At 37.3% G+C, this 14,961-nt stretch overlaps 1 protein-coding gene across 2 annotated transcripts in view; it reads left to right on the top strand.

Moving 5' to 3' along the window:
* ITFG1 (integrin alpha FG-GAP repeat containing 1) overlaps positions 1-14,961 on the top strand; it is a 349,880-nt gene that overhangs the window by 276,545 nt on the left and 58,374 nt on the right. For both annotated transcript variants that reach the window (XM_019456034.2, XM_019456037.2), the window contains one exon: positions 2,466-2,544. In XM_019456034.2, the coding sequence (XP_019311579.1) occupies positions 2,466-2,544 (79 nt within the window). The remainder of the gene's footprint in view (positions 1-2,465; positions 2,545-14,961) is intronic.

Here is a 14,961-nt window from a genome sequence, read left to right as displayed (position 1 = left end):
GGGAGAGGGGGGGTGGGAGAAATGAGAAAGGCATACTAAGAATCAGACTTTTAATGATAGAGAACAAACTGGTTACCAGATGGGAAGTGGGTAGGGCAATGGGTGAAATAGGAGATGGGGATTAAGGAGTGCACTTGTTGTGATGAACAACAGGTGTTGTATGGAAGTGTTGGATAACTATATTGTACACCTGAAACTAATATCACACTGTATGTTAACTGGAATTTAAATAAAAACTTTTTTTAAAAAACTGGCACTACCTAGTACACTTGAAGATGCACTCATATCCTCTGACTTTACAATTCTGCTCTGGGTACATAACCCCTGATAAATGTTATTAGCACTTGTGCATCAGGTGACATACATAAGAATGCCATGTTTATCATGGCAAAAAAAAGGAAACAAGTGCCAATCAACAATAGAATGAAAAATATACCCTAATCATAGAATGGCATATTCCAAAGCAGTGAAAATGAACTATATAGCTACATGCTTAATCATGAATACGTCTCAAAATAATATATTTTAAAAAGCAAGTTTTAAAAAAACAGAAAGATACATACAGTATTGTTCTATTTACATAAAAATTTAAAACAAGCATAACCAAATATATTTTAACACATTTGCATAAATGATAAAACTATAAAGTAAAAAGGAATAATTGCATGAAGATAATTCCATAGTGTAACTTCTATAAAACTACCTGTAGTTGCTTTAAAATTGTGCATATCTAAAGAACAACGCTTTCTCTTGCCCATTTGCAAAAGAGTCTTAGTCTTTCTTTCATTGAAGTAATATATGTTGTACAAAGTGTACAAATATTTTTTTTTTTCCTCCAGAAAAGGACTTCACTGGGGCTCCTGGGTGGCTCAGTCAGTTGAGCACCCAACTTCAGCTCAGGTCATGATCTCATGGCTTGTGGGTTCAAGCCCCACCTCGGGCTCTGTGCTGACGGCTCAGAGCCCAGAGCCTGCTTCAGATTCTGTGTCTCCCTCTCTCTTTGCCCCTCCCCTGCTCACGCTCTCACTCTTTCTCTCTCAAAAATAAATACATATTAAAAAAATATTTTAAGAAAAAAAAGGACTTCATTGATAAGTTTGTTGTTAGTAGTTGTATTACTCATGAATCTTTTACTCAGTTATATCTTATGAGTAATTCCATTCTTAGAGCAACCTGTTTTCTCATGACCATTGAAAGTCCATAGACTTCTAACACTCTTAAAATATCAATCAGGTAATTGTCATATCAATTAAATCCATTATTTCTGGCCTGTCATCCTGGAGGAAAATCTTTTCTAGCACATCATTAGACCATCTACATATCTTAGTTAACTTTTCTCTACTTTAGTGGGAAGAACAGTAGAATTTTGAATTCTGTGAAGTGTTCAAAGAATTTCTTAATCATTTTGTCATCTCCTCTTAGGATACCCATTAAAGACATTGGTTTCTTTGTACTCTATTTAATTAGTGTTGATATATAAAGAGAATAAATCATTGTATCAATGTTCCAGAAGTAAGGAACAATAAATACACAAATTGGAGCCAAACATCGTGACTGTAACTAGGCTCTGCTAGTTGTGTTTTCCTAAACTGGAAAATAATGTATTCTCTTAAGTCTAGAATAAGAGAAGAAATGTGGTGGAACTATTCATTAATATTTTCCAATCTATTATAATTATTATGGATGGATTTTATTCATTTTGATATTTATTTTGGGAAAATGTAAACTATGTCCAATCCATCCCAGAACGGAAAAGGAATTCTATACTCAACAGAAATGTCATAATAAGACTCTCGTAACTCTATTCTAGGTGGAACCAAAAGTAGTAAATTTTGCTTAAAATATTCACATTAATATAATAAAGAATAATATTAGATGTTAGAAATATACAATAAAATAACTATAAATGCAACTATGAAATCATTTAAAGTGTTGAGAATTTTCTACTAACAGAGGTTTTCTTTTTTTTATTTAAAAAAAATTTTTTTTTAACGTTTATTTATTTTTGAGACAGAGAGGGACAAAGCATGAATGGGGGAGGGTCAGGTAGAGGGAGACACAGAATCTGAAACAGGCTCCAGTCTCTGAGCTGTCAGCACAGAGCCCGACGCGGGGCTCGAACTCATTGACCCTGAGATCATGACCTGAGCCAAAGTCGGCTGCTTAACCGACTGAGCCACCCAGGCGACCCACAGAGGTTTTCTTTTGAATACTTAACAGGTTGTCTACTTAAGGAAATGTTCTCTAACTGCTATATATGTATGTATGTGTGTGTATATATACACACACATACATACATATATACATACATATATATGTATATATATATAATATACATAATATATAACATATATTCTATATAATAATTATTGTAAAACTGTTTTAATTTATTTGTAAGAGATTTGTCTGAAACTTCAAATGACTTACTTTTGTAGGCTTAACTATTTATTCCTTTTTTATTGCAGCCCTTTGGAGTAAATCAGCCTGGACCTTATATCATGTATACAACTGTAGATGCAAATGGATATCTGAAAAATGGTTCAGGTAAGACTTGATACAATATCCATAATACACAAAAACACCTTCAATCAATATATTGGCAAGGTAAGCTGGATGACAAAAATTATCATCATGTTTTCACACCAGAAACTGTGCCCATCAGATTACAAAAAGATCCTTATGATAAATATACTAACGTTCATTCCTCATATATCCCGATTATGAGCCATATTGGAGCCAAATCATTATCCTCACTTTTCAGTTGAAGTAACAGAGAAATTGGGAGACATTACCTGAGTTATTTTGACCAAGATGTGAAGTGGTAACTTAGTTAACAAAGCTATTCTTAGAAGAAGTAAAAATTAGGAATCCAGTCTACAACCTAGACTAATTCTAGTTTTCTCATATGTGAAATAGAAGCTACAATGTTATATATAGGTTTTTTAATATGTGATTATAAATAAAAACTTCTAGTTGTATATTTGAATAAATAATAAAGGGAAATGCAATCAAAACAAAAAAAATAAGACTAAGCAAAGGATGTCCGTTTTTGACAGATGGCTAGCTGACTGAGAGGAGGTCCAAATCATAGTAAATACAACTGTTCTAATTTCAATTCCCTAAATAAGAAAAGGAACCCTAACATATTAATGGGCTTCTTTGAGATTCCTAGAGTCCTAACCATGAAGAAGTATAAAAAGAGTTTCTGTTACTCGTCCATTTTTATGCACCAAAAAAAGGAAGAATCCGTATATGACCATTCTCTTTTTATATAATGGCTTAACAATAAATGAAATATAAAAGAATGAGTTTCCTTTTTAGCTAATTATACACACTTAAGACTCTCAATTATAATACTGCTTCAGCATAGAAACATTCCATAAAACAAAAGCTGTTTAATAAAATTCACGGAGAAATTGACAAACATGACTAAAAACAAATACTTTAATAAGTACATCATTGTTAGTCAAGAAGATTTGAATAAGGATATAGACAATTTGAACAAATTACTTATCTATGTTTTAGTTCAGATACATATCAAACTGTACAAAAAAGTTCCTGGGACCAGTTGGTTTTATCTTTTATCAGTTAATTCTGTTTGAGTTTTAACATGTAGATAATTTAATTGCTAGGTAAGCTGTTCCAGAGCACATGAAAAAAAGATGTACTTATTTCATTTAATGAAGTAAGTGTAACTTAGGCAATCAGTCTTTCACTAACCCTCCTTCAAAAACTGGAAATAAACTCCCTTCCCACCAAACGTCAGTAGAACTTGATGGTGTACCTCTCTTATAACACCTACCACACTCTACCTTGTGTCAATAGTTCTATATCTGTCTTATCTCCCATTAGACTATAGACTCATTAAAGACTGGTTCTATACCTAATTTTGTCTTTATGTGCTTTGCCCTTTCTAGGACACCCAAGTATTGGTTGAAATGCTAACATAAAACCAGTTCAAGGATTTATATTTCTTTAAAATAAGATTTGAGACAGAAAACTTGAACAGAAAGCTTAACCAAAATAGATTATAGTGACAGTTCATAACTGGTTGCAAAAACAATTTCTTCATCTAACATAAAGTAGTATAAACTATTGAAAAAACTGAATTAAAATTAATAGATCTGTGTTTATTATTATAAAGCCTCTACTTTATGCTGGCCACTATTGCAAACTCACTCTATGGTATCTCATTGAATTTCACAGCACCCTTGCATGGCAGCCCTCAGTCTACACCTGAGGATGCTGAGGCTCCGGGAGCTCAAGTAATTTAGCTGTTTCAGTCAGCTCTTAACTAGTAGAGCTGGACTTAAACTCAGCACTAACTACAAAACCTACACATTCTTTTATTTTTCTTTCTTATAATGTATTTATAAAGTCAAGTGAATTAACATTCAGTGTAGTATTGGTTTCAGGAGTAGAACCCAGTGATTCATCACTTACATATAACACCCAGTGCTCATCCCAACAAGTGCCCTCCTTAATGCCCATCAATCCTTCCACCCATCTCCTCTCCAGGAACCCTCAGTTTGTTCTCTGTATTTTACAGTCTCTTATGGTTTGGCTCCCTCTCTGTTGTTAACATATTTTTCCTTCCCTTCCCCTATGTTCATCTGTTGTGTTTCTCAGATTCCACATATGAGTGAAATTGTACATTTGTCTTTCCCTGCCTGACTTACTTCTCTTAGCATAATACACTCCAGTTCTATCCATGTGGTTGCAAATGGAAAGATTGCATTCTTTTTGCTTGCTGAGTAGTATTCCATTATACACACACACACACACACACACACACACACACATACCATATCTTCTCTATCCATTCATCAGTCGATGGGACATTTGGGCTTTTTTCATAATTAGTCTATTGTTGGTACTGCTGCCATAAACATTGGGATGCATGTATCCCTTCAAATCAGCATTTTTGTATGCTTTGGATAAATACCTAGTAGTACAGTTGCTGGATCATAGGGTAGTACTATTTTTAATTTTTTGAGGAACCTCCATAGTGTTTTCCAGAATGGCTGCACCAGTTTGCATTCCCCCCAGTAGTGCAGAAGGGTTCCCCTTTCTCTCAATCCTTACCAACATCTGTTGTTTCCTGAGTTGTTAATTTTAGCCATTCTGACAGGTGTGAGGTGGTTTCTCAGTGTGGTTTTGATTTGTATTTCCCTGTTGATGAGTGATATTGAACTGGAAGTCCTAGCCTCGGCAATCAGACAACAAAAAGAAATAAAAGGCATCCAAATTGGGAAAAAAGAAGTCAAACTATCACTCCTTGCAGATGACATGATACTCTACATGGAAAACCTGAAAGACTCCACCAAAAAACTGCTAGAACTGATACATGAATTCAGCAAAGTCACAGGCTATAAAATCAATGTACAGAAATCGGTTGCATTTCTATACATCAATAATGAAGCAGCAGAAACAGAAAGTAAGGAATCGATCCTGTTTACAATTGCACCAAAAAACATAAATGACCTAGGAATAAACCTATCCAAAGAGGTAAAAGATGTGTATGCTGAAAACTATAGAAAGCTTATGAAAGAAACTGAAGAACACACGAAGAAATGGAAAAACATTCCATGCTCATGGATTGAAAGAACAAATATTGTTAAAATGTCAATACTACCCAAAGCAATCTACATATTCAATACAATCTCTATCAAAATAACACCAGCATTCTTCACAGACTAGAACAAACAATCCTAAAATCTGTTTGAAACCAGAAAAGACCCTGACTAGACAAAACAATCCTGAAAAAGAAAACCAAAGCTGGAAGCATCACAATTCTGGACTTTAAGCTGTATTACAAAGCTGTAATCATAAAGACAGTATGGTACTGGCACAAAAACAGACACATAGATCAATGGAACAGAATAGAGAACCCAGTAATGGACATATATAGATGGCCAACTAATCTTCAACAAAGCAGGAAAGAGTATCCAGTAGAAAAAAGACAGTCTCTTCAGCAAATTGTGTTGGGAAAACTGGACAGTGACATGCAGAAGAATGAACTTGGACTGCTTTCTTACACCATGCACAAAAATAAACTCAAAATGGATGAAAGACCTAAATGTAAGACAGGAAACCACCAAAATCCTAGAGGAGAAAACAGGCAGCAACCTTTTTGACCTTGGCTGCAGCAGTTTCTTACCTGACATGTCTCCAGAGGCAAGGGAAATAAAAGCAAAAATGAACTATTGGGACTTCATCAAGATAAAAACTTCTGCACAGCAAAGGAAACAATCAACAAAGCTAAAAGGCAACTGACAGAATGAGAGAAGGTATTTAGAAATGACATATCAGATAAAGGGTTAGTATCCAAAATCTATAAGGAACTTCTCAAACTCAACACCTCAAAAACAAGTAATCCAATGAAGAAATGGCCAGCAGACATGAAATGACACTTTTCCAAAGAAGACATCCAGATGACTACCAGACATGAAAAGATGCTACAAAACCTGTACATTCTTAATACTACTACAATATTTTTAAGTGTCATCTTGTAAAAAGCTTAGGGTATCCTAAAAAGAGGAAATTATCCCTAATAATCTTTGTTTCATTTCTATTTTAACCATGGTAACTGTGTAAAGTGAAAATGACTAAATTTAATAAACATAAACTGTTGTTTTATGATGTTTTGGTTTTGGTTTAGGCTTAAGACTTTGTACTTAATGATTTGTGTTTTGTAGTGATTTCAGAAACAGCATTTAAATAATGGGTACATCCTTTGACTTTCTAGGAGGTTGCTGATCCTACTTTATTTAGTAGTTAAGTGACAGGAGGAGTCAATTTACCAGTGATGCTTTTTTGTTTGTTTTGTGTTTTGATCAGGATAAATTGAATTTTATTGTGCTTTCCAAGTCTTGGTTTTATTTTAAAGAACATTCTGAAAGGCTCTTTATATAGGAGCTCCCAGCAGCATTAAAGTGAATGTAAAATAATAAAGTTAATGCTAGTTCATATCAGTGAGCAAGTATTGCTTCAGCTTTGATCTTCCCACAATTTATATATATATATATATATATATATATATATATATATATATATATATATATACACATATATATATATGATTTATTGTCAAGTTACCTAACATACAGTGTATACAGTATGTTCTTGATTTTAGGCGTAGATTCCTATGATTGATCACTTACATACAACACCCAGTGCTCATCCCAACAAGTGCCCTCCTCAATACCTATCACCCGTTTTCACCCTGCCCCTCTACCCCCCACCATCAACCCTCACGTTGTTCTCTGTATCTAAGAGTCCCTTATGGTTTGCCTCCCTCTCTATTTGAAGCTATTTTTCCCCTTCCCCTCTCCTATGGTCTTCTGTTAAGTTTCTACAATTCCACATATGAGTGAAAACATATATCTGTCTTTTTCTGACTTATTTCACTTAGCATAATACCTCCATTTCCATCCATGTTGTTGCAAATGTCAGGATTTCATTCTTTCTCATTGCCAAGAGTATTCCATTGTGTATATAAGCCACATCTTCTTTATCCATTCATCAGTTGATGGACATTTAGGCTCTTTCCATAATTTTGCTATTGTTGAGAGCACTGCTATAAACATTGGGGTACATGTACCCCTATGCATCAGCACTCCTGTATCCCTTGGATATTCTATTTTTAATTTTTTGAGGACCCTCTGTACTGCTTTCCAGACTGGCTGCACTAGTTTGCATTCCCACCAGTTCCCGTTTCTCCACATCCTTGCCAGCATCTGTTGTTGCCTGAGTTGTTAATTTTAGCCATGAGGTCGTATCTCAATGTGGTTTTGATTTGTATTTCCCTGATGATGAGTGATGTTGAGCATCTTTTCATGTGTCTGTTGGCCATCTGGATGTCTTCTTTAGAAAAGTGTCTATTCATGTCTTCTGCCCATTTCTACACTGGTTATTTGTTTTTCGGGTGTTGAGTTTGGGTAAGTTCTTTATAGATTTTGGACATGAGCCCTTTATCCAATATGTCATTTGCAAATATCTTCTCCCATTCCATTGGTTGCCTTTTCCTTTGCTGTGCAGAAGCTTTTTATCTTGATGAGGTTACAGTAGTTCATTTTTGCTTTTATTTCCCTTGCCTTCAGAGATGTGTCAAATTGACCAGTGATTCTAACAAACTGCTTGATGTTGTTTCTAAGGGACATTGTTACTATCTTTTATGTCCTTAGGACTTGAGGATACTCTTCAGTAATAATAATAGCCAACAGTGATTAGTACTTACTCTGACCAGGCATTGTACAAAGCATTGTACATGGATGTTCTGATTTGTAATACTGGGCATAAAATTTCCTTTCAGCTATATATAGTGCATAAAGCTTTTAAAATGTAAATACATAAGAATTAAAAAAGCACTCTAGTGGGGCGCCTGGGTGGCTCAGTTGGTTAAGCATCCGACTTGGGCTCAGGTCATGATCTCCTGGTTCGTGAGTTCGAGCCCTGCATCAGGCTCTGTGCTGACAGCTCGGAGCCTGGAGCCTGCTTCAGATTCTGTGTCTCCCTCTCTCTCTGCCCTTCGCCTGCTCATGCTCTGTCTCTTTCTCAAAAATAAATAAACATTTTTTAAAAAATTTTAAAAAGCACTCTAGTATCATAATAGTACATATATTGGTACATAAGGAAGAGGAGAAAAATTCTCAGTAAAACAAGGAAATGTTATGATTCTGGTATTCTGCTTTTGCATTTCTTTTTTCCTTGATTTAATGAACATAGATTTCCATTTTCCTAATACATTCTGAAGAAGATAATAGATGTACCTTAAAATTTCTAATATTTCTAACATTCTTCATTTAAGACAAAGAAATTACACTTTCAACAGTTAAGACTATAGTAAATTCAGGTATTTTAACCAAAGAATTAAAATAATTAAATTAAAATGTATGACCAGATTGTTTTATTAAATGTGTTTTTACTATATTAATTTTGGTATCCTTGAACTTTTTCCATGTAAGCAAAAATACTTTTGAAAGTTTTTCAATAATTCATAGAACAGGCATTCTATGTAAAAAACCAAAAAGAATGGTTTAGTTACATTCGTAGGTTAGAAAACCCAATATTCATAGGCTAAACACTAGGAACCAAATAGTACACTCTGCCAAATATTACGTGACTATTGTTATTCCTTTATATTAAAGTAGGTAGTAAGAAGTACTTATTCTTTAATCTGTAAATATTTTATAATTTATTTTAGTGATATATGAATAATTTAGTAGATGAGATGGAATGGGTGTTTGTTATTAAGAGTTAAATTATCTTGGGATGTCTGGGTGGCTCAGTCAGTTGAGTGTCCGACTTTGGCTCAGGTCATGATCTCACAGTTTGTGAGTTCAAGCCCTGCATCGGGCTCTGTGCTGACAGCTCAGGGCCTGGAGACTGCTTCAGATTCTGTGTCTCCCTCTCTCTACCCCTCTTCTGCTCGCACTCTGTCTCTCAAAAATAAACATTTAAAAAAAATTTTTTAAAGAGTTAAATTATCTTTCTCACCTAGGAAGATATCATTTAATACACTCAAGTAGTTTAAGAAAGGAGACACTAGTGTTCTAAAGACTTCTTAAAATGGAAAACAGAAAAAAATTATTCCATAACATTGGCCAACTCAGGCTTAGTTCTCAGATTCAAAAACTAAATGTTAAGAACAAAAATATACAGATTCAAACCTTGTAATCAATTTTTTAAATCTCTGCTATGTTTCACAAGCTAATTGATATTCTTTAAGGTTCTCCTAGCATTAATTCTTCTCACACTCTACCCTGTGAGTGGATAGTTATTTCAAAGGCTGCTATGCAGTTTGTAACTATTAAATGAAATATAATAGGAAAGCACTTAGAATCAGTTATTACCTCAGACAGAAATCTTAAATCTGTGGCAGTGCTCAACAACAAAAACAAACACAATTCAAAAATGGACAAAACTTGGGTAGATAACTCTCCATAAAAGATATACCAAACCGGAAGATGGCGGCGTAGGAGGACGCGGGGCTCACAGCGCGTCCTGCCGATCACTTAGATTCCACGTACACCTGCCTAAAGAACCCAGAAAACCGCCAGAGGATTAGCAGAAGGGAGTCTCTGGAGTCAAGCGCAGACTAGAGGCCCACGGAAGAGGGTAAGAAGGGCGGCGAGGCGGTGCGCGCTCCACGGACTGGCGGGAGGGAGCCGGGGCGGAGGGGCGGCTCGCCGGCCAAGCAGAGCCCCCGAGTCTGGCTGGCAAAAGCGGAGGGGCCGGACAGACTGTGTTCCGACAGCAAGCGCGACTTAGCGTCTGGGAGGTCATAAGTTAACAGCTCTGCTCGGAAAGCGGGAAGGCTGGAGGACAAAGGGAGGGAGAGCTGCTGAGCCCCCAGACGGCAGAGCTCAGCTTGGCGGGGAACAAAGGCGCCAGCGCCATCTCCCCCGCCCATCCCCCAGCCAAAATCCGAAAGGGAACCAGTTCCTGCCAGAGAACTTGCTCGCTCCGCGCAAACACCCAACTCTGTGCTTCTGCGGAGCCAAACCTCCGGCAGCGGATCTGACTCCCTCCCGCTGCCACAGGGCTCCTCCTGAAGTGGATCACCTAAGGAGAAGCGAGCTAAGCCTGCCCCTCCAGCCCCCGTGCACCTTGCCTACCCACCCCAGCTAATACGCCAGATCCCCAGCAACACAAGCCTGGCAGTGTGCAAGTAGCCCAGACGGGACACGCCACCCCACAGTGAATCCCGCCCCTAGGAGAGGGGAAGAGAAGGCACACACCAGTCTGACTGTGGCCCCAGCAGTGGGCTGGGGGCAGACATCGGGTCGGACTGCGGCCCCGCCCACTAACTCCAGTTATACACCACAGCACAGGGGAAGTGCCCTGCAGGTCCTCACCACGCCAGGGACTCTCCAAAATGACCAAACGGAAGAATTCCCCTCAGAAGAATCTCCAGGAAATAACAACAGCTAATGAACTGATCAAAAAGGATTTAAATAATATAACAGAAAGTGAATTTAGAATAATAGTCATAAAATTAATCGCTGGGCTTGAAAACAGTATACAGGACAGCAGAGAATCTCTTGCCACAAAGATCAAGGGACTAAGGAACAGTCACGAGGAGTTGAAAAACGCTTTAAACGAATTGCAAAACAAAATGGAATCCACGATGGCTCGGCTTGAAGAGGCAGAGGAGAGAATAGGTGAACTAGAAGATAAAGTTATGGAGAAAGAGGAAGCTGAAAGAAAGAGAGATAAAAAAATCCAGGAGTATGAGGGGAAAATTAGAGAACTAAGTGATACACTAAAAAAAAATAATATACGCATAATTGGTATCCCAGAGGAGGAAGAGAGAGGGAAGGGTGCTGAAGGGGTACTTGAACAAATTATAGCTGAGAACTTCCCTGAACTGGGGAAGGAAAAAGGCATTGAAATCCAAGAGGCACAGAGAACTCCCTTCAGACGTAACTTGAATCGATCTTCTGCACGACATATCATAGTGAAACTGGCAAAATACAAGGATAAAGAGAAAATTCTGAAAGCAGCAAGGGATAAAAGTGCCCTCACATATAAAGGGAGACCTATAAGACTCGTGACTGATCTCTCCTTTGAAACTTGGCAGGCCAGAAAGGCTTGGCACGATATCTACAGTGTGCTAAACAGAAAAAATATGCAGCCGAGAATCCTTTATCCAGCAAGTCTGTCATTTAGAATAGAAGGAGAGATAAAGGTCTTCCCAAACAAACAAAAACTGAAGGAATTTGTCACCACGAAACCAGCCCTACAAGAGATCCTAAGGGGGATCCTGTGAGACAAAGTACCAGAGACATCACTACAAGCATAAAACATACAGACATCACAATGACTCTAAACCCATATCTTTCTATAATAACACTGAATGTAAATGGATTAAATGCGCCAACCAAAAGACATAGGGTATCAGAATGGATAAAAAAACAAGACCCATCTATTTGCTGTCTACAAGAGACTCATTTTAGATCTGAGGACACCTTTAGATTGAGAGTGAGGGGATGGAGAACTATTTATCATGCTCCTGGAAGCCAAAAGAAAGCTGGAGTAGCCATACTTATATCAGACAAACTAGACTTTAAATTAAAGGCTGTAACAAGAGATGAAGAAGGGCATTATATAATAATCACAGGGTCTATCCACCAGGAAGAGCTATTATAAATGTCTATGCGCCAAATACCCGAGCCCCCAGATATATAAAACAATTACTCATAAACATAAGCAACCTTATTGATAAGAATGTGGTCATTGCAGGGGACTTTAACACCCCACTTACAGAAATGGATAGATCATCTAGACACACAGTCAATAAAGAAACAAGGGCCCTGAATGATACATTGGATCAGATGGACTTGACAGATATATTTAGAACTCTGCATCCCAAAGCAACAGAATATACTTTCTTCTCGAGTGCACATGGAACATTCTCCAAGATAGATCATATACTGGGTCACAAAACAGCCCTTCATAAGTTTACAAGAATTGAAATTATACCATGCATACTTTCAGACCACAATGCTATGAAGCTTGAAATCAACCACAGGAAAAAGTCTGGAAAACCTCCAAAAGCATGGAGGTTAAAGAACACCCTACTAACGAATGAGTGGGTCAACCAGGCAATTAGAGAAGAAATTAAAACATATATGGAAACAAACGAAAATGAAAATACAACAATCCAAACGCTTTGGGATGCAGCGAAGGCAGTCGTGAGAGGAAAATACATTGCAATCCAGGCCTATCTCAAGAAACAAGAAAAATCCCAAATACAAAATCTAACAGCACACCTAAAGGAAATAGAAGCAGAACAGCAAAGGCAGCCTAAACCCAGTAGAAGAAGAGAAATCATAAAGATCAGAGCAGAAATAAACAATATAGAATCTAAAAAAACTGTAGAGCAGATCAACGAAACCAAGAGTTGGTTTTTTGAAAAAATAAACAAAATTGACAAACCTCTAGCCAGGCTTCTCAAAAAGAAAAGGGAGATGACCCAAATAGATAAAATCATGAATGAAAATGGAATGATTACAACCAATCCCTCAGAGATACAAACAATTATCAGGGAATACTATGAAAAATTATATGCCAGCAAATTGGACAACCTGGGAGAAATGGACAAATTTCTAAACACCCACACTCTTCCAAAACTCAATCAGGAGGAAATAGAAAGCTTGAGCAGACCCATAACCAGCGAAGAAATTGAATCGGTTATCAAAAATCTCCCAACAAATAAGAGTCCAGGACCAGATGGCTTCCCAGGGGAGTTCCACCAGACATTTAAAGCAGAGATAATACCTATCCTTCTCAAGCTATTCCAAGAAATAGAAAGGGAAGGAAAACTTCCAGACTCATTCTATGAAGCCAGTATTACTTTGATTCCTAAACCAGACAGAGACCCAGTAAAAAAAGAGAACTACAGGCCAATATCCCTGATGAATATGGATGCAAAAATTCTTAATAAGATACTAGCAAATCGAATTCAACAGCATATAAAAAGAATTATTCACCATGATCAAGTGGGATTCATTCCTGGGATGCAGGGCTGGTTCAACATTCGCAAATCGATCAACGTGATACATCACATTAACAAAAAAAAAGAGAAGAACCATATGATCCTGTCAATCGATGCAGAAAAGGCCTTTGACAAAATCCAGCACCCTTTCTTAATAAAAACCCTTGAGAAAGTCGGGATAGAAGGAACATACTTAAAGATCATAAAGGCCATTTATGAAAAGCCCACAGCTAACATCATCCTCAACGGGGAAAAACTGAGAGCTTTTTCCCTGAGATCAGGAACACGACAGGGATGCCCACTGTCACCGCTGCTGTTTAATATAGTGCTGGAAGTTCTAGCATCAGCAATCAGACAACAAAAGGAAATCAAAGGCATCCAAATTGGCAAAGATGAAGTCAAGCTTTCGCTTTTTGCAGATGACATGATATTATACATGGAAAATCCGATAGACTCCACCAAAAGTCTGCTAGAACTGATACATGAATTCAGCAAAGTTGCAGGATACAAAATCAATGTGCAGAAATCAGTTGCATTCTTATACACTAACAATGAAGCAACAGAAAGACAAATGAAGAAACTGATCCCATTCACAATTGCACCAAGAAGCATAAAATACCTAGGAATAAATCTAACCAAAGATGTAAAAGATCTGTATGCTGAAAACTATAGAAAGCTTATGCAGGTAATTGAAGAAGATATAAAGAAATGGAAAGACATTCCCTGCTCATGGATTGGAAGAATAAATATTGTCAAAATGTCAATACTACCCAAAGCTATCTACACATTCAATGCAATCCCAATCAAAATTGCACCAGCATTCTTCTCGAAACTAGAACAAGCAATCCTAAAATTCATATGGAACCACAAAAGGCCCCGAATAGCCAAAGTAATATTGAAGAAGAAAGCCAAAGCAGGAGGCATCACAATCCCAGACGTTAGCCTCTATGACAGAGCTGTAATCATCAAGACAGTATGGTATTGGCATAGAAACAGACACATAGACCAATGGAATAGAATAGAAACCCCAGAATTAGGTCCACAAAAGTATGGCCAACTCATCTTTGACAAAGCAGGAAAGAACATCCAATGGAAAAAAGACAGTCTCTTTAACAAATGGTGCTGGGAGAACTGGACAGCAACATGCAGAAGGTTGAAACTAGACCACTTTCTCACACCATTCACAAAAATAAACTCAAAATGGATAAAGGACCTGAATGTGAGACAGGAAACCATCAAAACCTTAGAGGAGAAAGCAGGAAAAGACCTCTCTGACCTCAGCCGTAGCAATCTCTTACTCGGCACATCCCCAAAGGCAAGGGAATTAAAAGCAAAAGTGAATTACTGGGACCTTATGAAGATAAAAAGCTTCTGCACAGCAAAGGAAACAACCAACAAAACTAAAAGGCAACCAACGGAATGGGAAAAGATATTTGCAAATGACACATCGGACAAAGGGC

Source organism: Panthera pardus, unplaced genomic scaffold (genome assembly GCF_024362965.1).
Source record: "Panthera pardus isolate Hobbes unplaced genomic scaffold, ASM2436296v1 HiC_scaffold_18, whole genome shotgun sequence".
NCBI classification, from domain to species: domain Eukaryota; kingdom Metazoa; phylum Chordata; class Mammalia; order Carnivora; family Felidae; genus Panthera; species Panthera pardus.
The sequence above is the reverse complement of the archived record's forward strand: the minus strand, read 5'-3'. Positions and strand labels throughout refer to the sequence as shown.